The 12,437-nt window shown below is 33.2% G+C and overlaps 1 protein-coding gene across 1 annotated transcript in view; it reads left to right on the top strand.

The window, feature by feature from the left end:
- MTBP (MDM2 binding protein) overlaps positions 1-12,437 on the top strand; it is a 60,968-nt gene that overhangs the window by 9,079 nt on the left and 39,452 nt on the right. Inside the window, exons 8-11 of the mRNA XM_003782378.2 lie at positions 890-1,024; positions 3,043-3,137; positions 4,764-4,836; positions 9,042-9,159. Coding sequence (XP_003782426.1) covers positions 890-1,024; positions 3,043-3,137; positions 4,764-4,836; positions 9,042-9,159 — 421 coding nt within the window. The remainder of the gene's footprint in view (positions 1-889; positions 1,025-3,042; positions 3,138-4,763; positions 4,837-9,041; positions 9,160-12,437) is intronic.

Raw genomic sequence — 12,437 nt, 5'->3', positions numbered from 1 at the left:
ATTGTTGTTTGGCGGTCCGGGCTGGGGATTCGAACCCGCCACCTTAGGTGTACGTGGCTGGCGCCTTAGCCGGTTGAGCTATAGGCGCCGAGCCTCATGTGACTCTTATGAATAGGAAGAATATTAATGTTCATACCTCCACAGGATAAATTTAGAGAATAGCTTTTTAGCCAAGAGGCATTGACTAAGTGCAATGTCCTATAGTGACTAGGACATATATTCTAGAGTTACAGTGCCAACCATCAAATTCTAGCTCTTTTTTTTTCTAGTTTTGTGTGAGATGTTGGATAATACTTAGCCTCTTGGTGCCACAGTTGTCTTCATCCATAAGACTGTGTTAATAGTAGTTCTAGCTCATAGATTTTTATGAGGATTAAATTATTTAAAATACAAAGTAACCACCCAGTAAGTGTTAGCTATCATTAATTGTTGCTGCTACCTTTACTATTGCATCTGTTACTACTTCTGTTACTGTTACTACTTCTGTAGTAATTCGTTTTCTCATCAACAACATATATTCAAAGCAAACTATGTGTCAGACACAGTACTGTGGATCTGGTAATGAATAATAGAGACAGCTTCTGTCTTTGCATAACTTACAGACTGGTGGGAATCCAAATATTGAACAATGCAAAAGAGGTATTTGCATAGAATGGGCTTAACATGCTTGCCAGCTGGTGAAGGGTTAAAGAGAGCTGTTCATGAAAAATTGATGTCTACGTTGAAATAAGAAGAATGTATATCTAAATGTGAGAACCACACTTTGAGCTGAAGAATCAAAAATAAATTTATACATGGGCTTCCTCTCAACTTTTACATTATAAGATGTATTAATTTTTATAGCATTATTCATGATGCTTATAACTGTGTTCTCTTGGTTTCTTTTCAGTTTGGATTTGAAATTAGCTTTCCTGAATTTTGTTTAAAGGGAGTCACACCTAAGAATTTTAGTACATCTAATTTAAATACTGGCTTTCTTGCCAAAAAGATGCTACCATTAAAGGATAAGAATATTTTGCCAAAGGTAATTGTATTTAATCATTTATTTGTGCGTATTTTTGTTCCTATAAAATATGTTTGAATCTTGAGTTAATTATTATTGATATATATAATATATGTACTTAAGTATGCTCGCTAGCGTAATTTTTAGTATAATTGAATGCTTACGTTATACTGTTATCAGCATTAAATGTTAATGAAGCTGTCATTGTTTTTAAATTTTTTTTTTTTTTTTTTTTTTTTTTTGAGACAGAGCCTCAAGCTGTCCCCCTGGGTAGAGTGCCGTGGCATTACAGCTCACAGCAACCTCCAACTCCTGGGCTCAAGCGAGTCTCCTGCCTCCGCCTCCCAAGTAGCTGGGACCACAGGCGCCCGCCACAACGCCCGGCTATTTTTTGGTTGCAGCCGTCATTGTTGTTTGGCGGGTCCGGGCTGGGGATTCGAACCCGCCACCTTAGGTGTACGTGGCTGGCGCCTTAGCCGGTTGAGCCATAGGCGCCGAGCCTGTTTTAAACTTTTTAAAAAATATATTATAATTATAATATCAGTGTAGGCCTGAAACCACATTTAGTTGGGACTTTAGTATGTGACCTCTAAGACTCAATTTAGAGAGAATGTGATCGAACAGAAGGAACTTTAGTGTTAGGGAGGCCTAGGTTTCGAACCTGCCTGTCATCTGTGTGGTGCTGGGTATAATCTTGTTTAGATTGATCAACTCATTTATGAAGTGAGGGCAATAATAACACACCTATTTTACAGAGCTTTGAGGAATAAAGTAGTAAGAAATTAACATCTGACAAAGTACCTGACATATGCTTACTACTCATCCCATGTCTCTCATAGATGTTTTCTTAAAGTGCAAGTAATTACAAAATACAATAATTAGAAAAGCATTCAGTTGGCTTTCTAATGTTGGAGAAATAACATAGGAAGAGGTATTTATATGGAAGCACTTTAAAAATCTATGAAACATTTTGGCCGTGAAGTTACAAGGATATCACAAAGATGGTTAATATCTTCTGATCAAAGAGTAGTACAAAAAGGGGGCATAATTTCTGATGTGAACTTAATTTCTAGTATTTGTTTAGAATTGCTTAATTAACTTATAGCCATCTTTCACAGGAATATTAAATTCTTTTCTAAAGATTAGAATCATAAGGTTGATGACCCCAACTATATGAATAATATATCTAAATTTTTGCTGCTATTTAAGAGAATCTTAGAGTATAAACTCTTCAATAAATGTAAAATCCATCCTTTCTCTCTCTGTATATGTATACGTACATAGTCATATATACACATCAACACTGTAGACACACATATACCACACTTATACCTAAATATGCTATTTATACACATTATTATATGTAGTCAAATTATTCAGCTTTTTGCAAGTTTAAAACTTGGTGTAGCTTTTTCAAGACGTGTTCTCTTTTCTTTAATGTTTATGGGAAGCACCATAGCTCCGGCTATTAAATAACTGTCTTACTAGATCACTCTAACTTAGTTTTAGGTGCTACCTGAAGTGCAATACTCAGCCGGCACATGGTTGGCTTCACTATATTTCCTTCTAATTTTTCAGTTTTTCTCCGGAATTTTTTTGTTTTACTCTCCACATACCATTCAACCCAAGTTCATCCTAGCGTGGCTTTTCTTTCCCCATTTCAGTCCTGCGATCCTACCTGCTGAGAGAGGTTGCTAATTTGTTTCTTTAACACTGTAGCCTTTTGAATCACCTGTTTGTCTTGTTGAAAATAAACAGCAAAAATTGAGCTCTTATCCTCTGTCTTGCCTCTTTCTATACTTATTTTCTCCTGGTAAAGCTCCTTCTGGTTACTGAGAGATCTTCGTATTTGTATATTCTGGAAGGTAGAATTGAAAGAAATTCTTGTCTGCTATAGAAGAGTAAATGTTTGGTTTGCATAATGTGTAAAAAGTTGCTTTTTAATACTCATTTAAAAATTTTTATCCTTTACTAATTTATTAACTTTTATTTTCATTTGTAGTATTTAAAACATCATACAATTTTAATTTCTTTTTTAGGTTTTCCATTATTATGGCCCTGCTTTAGAATTTGTACAGATGATAAAATTATCAGATCTACCCTCCTGCTATATGTCAGACATCGAATTCGAGTTGTATCCTTTTCGTTGTATGTTCATTTTAGATTACGTTTTCTGTGCCAGGTAGAATGTTCTGTTCATGTCAGGTGTTAAGTAGGCACGCATTTTTATTTCATTTTATTTATTGTTTTAATGTTGATGTCCAAGTTGGCTGCCAGAATCTTTATTGCTGGATTTGCTGGGAAAGGAGGTTCTTGCTTTTCCCACATCCTGGATTCTAAACCTACCCTATCAGAAATGTTTCTCCCTAGGCAAGCACCTTTATTTTCAAGCCATATTTATTTGTTGTGGGTTGGGCTATGGAAATAATACCCGAAGGTGTTTTTTCTTTTGCAGTTTTTGGCCGGGGCTGGGTTTGAACCTGCCACCTCCGGCATATAGGGCCAGCGCCCTACTCCTTTGGGCCCAGGTGCCTCCCCCCAAAGGTTTTTAATGGAGTTACAATGTCCTGTGTCTCAGCATAGGGACAATCTGTTGTCCCATATTAGAATTATGCTCTAGACCAGCTGTTCTCAACCTGTGGGTCACGAACCCTTTGGGGGTCTTCTACATATCAGATATTTACATTACAATTCATAACAGTAGCAAAATTACAGTTATGAAGTAGCAATGAAAATAATTTTGTGGTTGGGGGAAGCATAGGAAGGTTGAGAACCACTAGTCTAGACCAATGGTTTTCAAACTGTTTTTTAAGGAAAACCTAGAACTTAACCAAAGCTCTTTGAGTGATGGGATTGAAAGGTTAGTTGAGCAGTCCTGGCTCTGGGCCCTAACTACAACTGGAGTAGCATCTCTCTTCTAAATATTGGGCTTCCAGGGAAGATCTCATTTCCTGATAAGCTGTCTGCATCAGAATGGTTTGAATAGAACCGTTTAAACTGTTTTCATGGTACCACCCCATACTTAGATGTTTGACCATTTGTTTTTAAGTAATATTAAGTATACTTTTTATGCTGTTGTTTTAAAAAATGTTCTACAACTTGCAGAAGAAAACATTCCCACTAAAGTACTGTATTGATGCTTCTGGAATAGGCAGAGGACTTCATGGTATTGCTACTCATTACTTATAGGGTAGGGAGGAGGGAAGAATGTTAAGAATCTATGGAGAAAAACAGAGTAATTTATGAACTTATGAAATGTTCATATGTTTTTCCTGCTGTCAACATGATTGATATATAAGTACCAGTTGACTGATGTATCTTTTTATATACTGAAGAAATATAAATGCTATCACATGTATCTGCAAATATTTAATGTTTTTAAGTCACTTTTAAGGATAAATATGTAAGAAATTTTAGAAATATACCTAAGAACAGAACGTCTTATATAAAAAGAAATTGAGATTGGTTGGAAATGAAACATTGGGATAGTGTTTTTGAATTTTTATTCAAAAGCTGCGGTATATAAATTTCTTGTTCTGATTGTTTATAGTATTACTACTCATAGTAAAAGTATTTTTTAGTATAATTTCAGTATTGAATTATCAGGAAAATAATTATCCTTTAGGAAAGGAATAATTGTTAATTCCTTCAGTTAAATTTTGTAATTGAAATTACACAACTTGTAGAAGAATTAAAATAATCAAACTTAGGGAGTAAATTCTTTCAGAGTTGCCATTCCGTCTTTAACTCCTTAGTACAGAGGATTGACAAAAAACAGTACCAAACAGAATTCCATGTTGCTGTTGGAACAGATTTCATCTCTGTGTGGCAAGGTATCTCTAGTTTCTTGTCTTAGCCAAAAGGCTGAGAAGCTCTGGTTTTTTGTTTTTATACTTAACACTTAAGGATGTATAGGAAAAGGAAATATAACTTATTCATCTGTTTGGCTTGATGGCTTGGTTTCTTTAATGTAAAGTGACATGATTTTGGTCCTAATTCACAGTGAGAGGTTTTGAACTTCTCATAGTAACTCTAAAAGTACTCTGCAGACAAAGTGATGTTTTATTTTTAGAAGAGATTTTCAGAAATAAGCTTTCTAACTGGTAATTGCTTTAACATTTCAAAATTTTACAACACTTTATTGTGAACCTATTCCAACATCTGATTTCAGTTTTGTGAGAAGCCATTTATAGACATGCATTACTTTTTTCATGGTAGGATAGGGGTTGGAAGTGAAAATCTTCTAAATCTTCACTAAGCTATCATTTGGGAGTTTTAAGTTTTTTCTTACGTAATTCTGATGATTTAGGAGATTTGTAGATATTTTAATATTTATTATATATATAATAACATGGTAAAATTGGAATAGTTTTACCTTTTTTAACTACAGTATAAAGGATTTTAAGTGGAAACAGCTGTTTAAAGTAAAGTCCAGGTTTTAATAGGAAAAAGTAAAGTTTGCCTTTCTTTCTGGCTCTTAGTTCAACCGTTATATTTCTATGAAAATGATTTTTAATGCACAAAATACATATTGACAATATTTAACAGCATTTTCTTATTGTCTTAAGAACAAATATGCTATTATCCAACAATTCTGCTAGGAAAAATAATATAATTATAGCAGTTTTCTTATGGTGCTATAATCTAATCTTTGTTATAATTCTATTAGAAAATTGATATAGTAAAGGAAATACTATTTTGGCCTTAAGATGCTTGTCTATATGGTAATTTAAAATTTTGGCTTCCAGCCTCTTTCTCTATAAATTTAATAGTCTTTTGAATAATGCAGCCTTTTGACTGAATCCAAATTTTACAGAACAAATCCTTTTACTAAAAGGGGTGCAACAGAGAAAAAAATGAAGCTTTTCTTGCCTCCTTTAATACTTAAAAATAACAAATCTTGAAATCAGAAGGCCACAATTTCCCCACCTTTAATTCTAGTTGTACGCTAGGGACTATTCTCCATATTGGAGACCCCGTAATGAATGGTAGAGATGAAGCTTCAATCCTTGGAACTTAAATTTTGGTGGATAAATAGAAAATAAATAACTGCAGGCATAAGAACTATGAAAAAGTATATAGACTGAGATAGGACATAAGCCAGGGGAATTTACTTTAGAGATTAGTAAAGTCATATATTTCTACAGATCAATTTGCATAAAAGTTTTATGAATTGATATAGTTTAAAAATAATTGTATACTAAGAATAAAAATATTCTGCTCCTGGTTTAGCTCAAGTAGCTCTCTGTGTAACACTAGTGATTGGTCTTTTAGAGCCTCTTTATTCTAGGAAATGGTAATGTTATTTGCCATTTATCATTAATCATCTCCTCTAAATTACAATTAAGAAAAGAAAGGAAAGTGGTATAGTAGGAAAGTCTAAAGTATAAGAGCATGTACTTAAAGAAAATTAAGTTTAAGCCAGCTTTGCCACTCACTGGCTTATAGCTTTTTAAATTACAAAGTGGAAATACAATCATCCCTGTGTTACCTATTTCAGAGTTGTAATGAAAACCAGATTGGAATATATTTTATAAACTACTAAGTATACTATAAATGATGTTTGCTAACTAATTTTTGTTGTCTTTGAAGTTTATGTGGTCCACATCATTAACCCATATATGTGAAACAATTTCTTTAAAACTATAAATCATCAGATATTCTCTTGAGTAATTTGAAGATGTGATGAAATTTGTAGAAATTTTATAGAGAAGTTTTATAGAGAAATTTCAAGTCAAAATCAGATGTATACCTGTAATTTGTTAAATATAGGTATAGAATAATTCTTTATCTAGTTATTGAAGATAGGCAATACTAATCCTAGAAGCAACCTAAACTATTGATATTTAACCATATTGTATTTTCAGTTGCTTTATTTTAAATTTATTGCATTTGATTGTCATTTTTATTGCTTCTTAGACCATAACTATAAAAAATTAGAATGCTAATATTATTAGTAGGGAATAAATAAATGATCTTTATAAATATGTTCCCACTTTGATGCAGCAAAAGAAATAAATAATTTTTGAAACGTAACATAACTTAGACATTCTCTAAATGTGAAGTAGTTTATTTTTCTTTTACATTGAGTTTTAATTAATTTATCTTTTATATTTTTGGAAAAAAGCTTTGAATTGTATGTTCTTTCCTTGAAATCATTCTAGTGCTTTATATTTTGGTTTCTATTCATTTATTTGACTTTTTTTTTTTTTTGTACTGCCTACACTGTGCCAACTACTCATTCTAGATACAGGAGAGAATAAGATGGACAAGGCCCTTCCTCAGGAAACTGATGCTTCAATCAGTTTAAAATCTAGTGATTTATGTGGTTTTTAATCAACTTCTGAGCTTAAAAAAATTATCTATGATTAGCCCCAGAATATAAGTAAAAATTTCTTGAAGTACAACTTAAATTATTAATAATTAAGCAGATTAGGAAAAGACAAGATAGAATTGTGAGTGAGTCACAATGTTCGCTAATCTTATGGCCAGGAAGTATTTCTTTAAAGAGAGGAATTTGCAGAGTTGGAAACATAATTTTCATAGTATCTGCCTTTAGGGAGGACCTCTTGAAAAGATTGAATCAAGGTTTTTGAAACTCAAATTTAAAATACTGTTAGTCTTTTATACTCTGGAGATAGAACGATGTTCCAAACAGATCATCCTCAAGTCTCTCAGAGGTTATCTGTGAATACTGTGTGGATGAGAACAAGTTATCGGAATCTAACTTTGTTAAGAATATAGTATCAACAATTGGCAAATTTGTTTTGTAGGGAATTACAGTTTGTGTGGTTTAGAAGTGTCTGTTTTCATATTTGTAGCAAAAGTTTAATCAGTATTTGACTATTTAAAAATAAGTCCACTTTTAGAACTAATGAGTCATAGCACATTCACATCATGCTATAAGTGCATTAAACATCATGTAGCATCTCTAAAATGTTGAGAAACTGTAACCAAGTCTCATTCTGGCAACTCACATTACAGGTTCATTGACCTTTTGGACAATGCAGTCTTATCTATCATGTGTTTTGGGCTATGAAGTCTTAATGTGTGCAAGAAAGAAGAACTGAGATTTAATGTTGAGAAAATCAAACATATCTTGTGTATATATAATGATTTTATATTGCTAAATATTTTTATTTTTAATTTATAATGCTTGGTTATATATATGAATTTTAAAAGTGACTGAATTAGGTTTATCTTTGGCAAATGCCTTGCCTGAGTTTCCCCATAGATTTCAAAAGAAACTAATGATTTTTGTTGGGATGTGGTGATTAATGTAACTACATTTCTAAAATAATACGCAACATACAGCTTTTCAGAGTTGCAATCTGTTTTATTTAGTTCTTAATCAAACTGAGAATTTCCTAAACATATTATGGTGATTTTTTTGAACAAATATTTAATGAACATCTGTATCCCCAACTCTGGGATTACAAAGATGAATAAGCTGATTTTGCTCATAAATCAGTCAGACACTGCTATGTTTTCTAGCGTGCAATTCGTTGTTTTTCTGCAGTTTTGAATTACTAGTATTAAATGTCTAATTTCTAGGAACAGAGTATCTAACTTGCCTTCAGATGTGTTCTATTTTGAAGCCAGAACAGTAATCTATCCAGTCAAAAAGATTGTAAGAGTATGGTGAATATGACCTCTTTTGGTAGAACTCTCTCAGCCTTATGCTGTTTTGTCAGTATACAAAGAATTTACATTCACAACCAGAACTTGAAGCAAATATTGTGAATAATAAAGATTTCAGAGATGTAGGCCTCAGTGGAAAAGGGAAGTCTAGCTTTGAATGCTACTTTCTATTTTTGTCTGTCTACATTTTGGCTTTTGTTCTGTTTCATTTTGTTTAGTCAGAGGATGATACATTGTTCTTACCTTTTTAGTTTTTATAGCAGAGTTGTTGGAAGAGGGAGCATTACTAAATACATGTTAAATAGGTGAAATATGAGTGAAAAACGAGTGCCAGATGGCACTATTTAAGAATGAATCTCAGTGTGCAATCAGTAAATATATGTTCTGTTCTATTCAGGTGGGTGCTCTTTTTGTATTGCCATGTACTGTTAGTAACATACTTACTCCACCTCCCAACCAACTCAGTTCAAGAAAATGGAAGGAATATATAGCTAAAAAGCCAAAAACAATCAGTGGTAAGTAGTAGATCTTTAAATTGTTGATGGAACATAGATAGTGTATTTATCAAATTTGAAGTGAAAATAACATCTCTTTATAAGAAAATACTATTTCATATTATTACTGCTGATTAAAGAATCCACGTCATTTTAAGACTTTTAATTATCTGTAGCAACCTACTGTAATGGAAATCATAACCATATCGTTAAACATGTCAGTGATCTACAGGGAGAACTTTTGGTTCATTGGGTAGCTAATTATATTGAACATGGGTTCCTTAGAGACATTGCAGGAATCAAATTTATGAAAATAAAGTCTTCATTTATTATATGGCATATTAAAAAAACCTGTGAGTACAGTTTTCTTCAAAAATTAGTAGAACTTATTTGACAACTTAACTATGTTACACAGTGTTCTAAGTACTGTACCTTAGAAATAACGATTCATTCACTATTTATAAGAAACCTATATACTTACAAGAAATCCATATATACCTATATACTCGTTTTACTGATGGGGAACTTCGGGCTTGGAGAAGTTACTGAGCTGTTACAGAACCTATACAGATAGTACTGGCTCTGCCAATTAATAGCTCTGTAACTTCTCCAAGGATTCGACTCTTTGCTGTGTACTGTTTACCACTCTACTGGCACTATAAAAATTAAATTTTACCTTCCTGTTTTAAAATCAGAGATTAAGTTTAAATCATAGTATTTCATGAAGAATTAACTGTCTCAAAATGTTAAAGTTACTTTTCCCAAAGTCACGGCCAGTTAAAGTGTGTTCCTTTATACTTTTGCTTGAACAATAATTTGTTTAATCTTTTTTGAGCTTATGATTAGTTTTTGGTGACCCATGGTGTGATAGAACTATAAATGAAACATATATACCAGCTCTGTTGTAAAGAAATCTGTAGAAATATTCCACAGAGCCCTAGAATTCCAAGAAATACAATTTTAAAATCAGCTATTTACATAGCCCTGGAGAGGAAATAGGGAAGATACTGAATTCCATTTTAGCAGATGTTGAATTTGAAATGCAGGTAAGTTATCTATGTGGAGATTGAAGTCTAGTTTGAAATTTATGTCTAGATCTCTGGAGAATAGGCATGGCTGGAGATTTAGATTCTGAATTTACTAGCAGTTTCATTTATCTATCATGTGACAGACTACGCTACAATTTAGTGGCTTAAAACAGCAAGTATTTTATTTGCTCATAGTTCTATAATCTAAGCTGCCTTAGAAGGCTAGTTCTACTTACCTTACCAGTGGTCATTGATGGCACTGCTCTGCACTTGAAGATTGTTTAGCTGCAGAGCCAGCTGGCTTTCCCTCTCTCTCTGAATTCCCAGAGCCTTTTCCTTGCCACTTGGTCTCTTTGCATGATCTCCCCAGCAGGTTAGCTGGAATTTTTACATGGTGGCTCAGGACAAAGACATCAAAGTTTGAAGCTGCCAAGACTTTTTAAGACTTTGTCCCTGAACTGGCACGGTCTCACTTCTGCTACTTCTAGTCACAAGAGTGGCCCAGATTCAAGGAAGAGGTGATTATCTAAAGGCATGAATAACGGAAAGCCACTGACATAAAAGCCTACCACAGGTAGGCTAATGTAATAATTAGGAATTATTTGTGTGTTAGAAAAAACAATACATCAAAAACATGGCAAGAGAGCCCAGGACAGTCTTTAGAAGTGCAGTGGTCTCTCAGTATCCACAGAGGATTGGCTTTAGGACCCCTAGAATACCAAAGTCTTGGATGCTGAAGTCACTTATATAAAATGGAATAGTAATTTCATATAACTTATGCATCTCCTCCTGTGTACTTTAAATCATCTCCACATTACTTATATCTATGCAATGTAAATGCTATATAAATAGTTGTTATTCACCTAAATTTAAAATGTTCACTTTTAAAAAAAACACCATTAAGAAAATTAAAAAATAAGGTACTAAGGGAAAATAGATCCATATATCTGACAATAGACAGATAAATATATATAAAATTCTAACAATTCATTAGTAACCCAGTTAATAAGTAGGCAGAAGACTTGAGTAAACATTTCACCAAAGACACGTGAATGGCTAATCAAGCACATTAGAAGATACCCAACATCATTAGTTTGGGGGAATGCAAATAACAACCAAAATGTGATTCTACAATACACTTACTAGAATGGCTGTAATAAAAAACAGTGACTCTCAAATGCTGATGAAGGCGTGGAGAAACTGAAAACCTCACTATTGTTGGTGGTGGGGATATAAAATAGTACAACTACTAAGAATAACAGCTTGGCAGTTAAACTTACCCTTACCTCTACAACCCAGCCCCTTCATTCCTAGTACTTAGACAGGAGAAATAAGAACATGTTCACACAAAAGCTTATAAGGAAATCTTTATAAAAAAGCATTATTCTTATAGCTGAGAATTGGAAACTATCAGATATCCATCCACTGGTGAAATAGATAAACAAATTTGAGTTTTTTCCTATGTAATAGAATACTCCTTAGCAATGAAAAAGCATGCAGGGTTTGGATTGTACCTAAAAAAGATTAGATATTTATTGTGTGATTATTTGTATGAAATTTTTGTAAAAGGAAAAGGAAACAGAAAACAGATCAGTGGTTATCCAAGGCCATGGGTAGGAGGGATATTGACAGAAAAGTGTGATAGAAGTTTTCCAAAACTGGATTATAATGATGGATACACAATTCTATAAATTTCTGTAAATTTGTCAAGTTAGACTTTAATATGTGTAGGTGCATATGTAAATATACATATAAATTATACCTCATTAAAGATCTTTATTTTTTTTTTTTTTTGTAAGAATCACTTGAAGGTCCTCCCTAAATGCAGAGTTTTGTTTCTCTCTCTAGTTCAATGAACAGCTACAAATTAGAATCCCCTTAACAGTTACTTAAAAATAAAATAGCTGAGCCCCACCTGAGAACAATGCAATCCGAACATCTGGAATAGACCCAGGTCATCAGTAGTTTGTAAAGGTATCCCAGGTTCTAATGTGCATCCAGGACTGGGGACCTTTGCTCTAGGTGGTACTCTCTTCAACCCTAAGCTAGAGAATCACTGTTACTGAAGAGACTTCTTCAGATGTTTTGAGGCTGAAAAAGGATTTAAGATCATTTCTTTGGGCCTTTTAATTCCTTGTCTGGAAAATGGGGATGCTAATACTTGCTTATTATATCTCTAATTTGTTTGAATCAAAGTGGTAATGAAGGTAAACACTTTGTAAACTCTGCTGTAGCTATTTGTTATTCTGTCCAGTCTTGCATGCTTTCTAT

The sequence above is a fragment of the Otolemur garnettii genome, unplaced genomic scaffold (genome assembly GCF_000181295.1).
Source record: "Otolemur garnettii isolate 467f Iridium unplaced genomic scaffold, OtoGar3 scaffold00004, whole genome shotgun sequence".
NCBI classification, from domain to species: Eukaryota; Metazoa; Chordata; class Mammalia; order Primates; family Galagidae; genus Otolemur; species Otolemur garnettii.
Note: the sequence above shows the minus strand (reverse complement) of the source record. Positions and strands in the feature narration are given on the sequence as shown.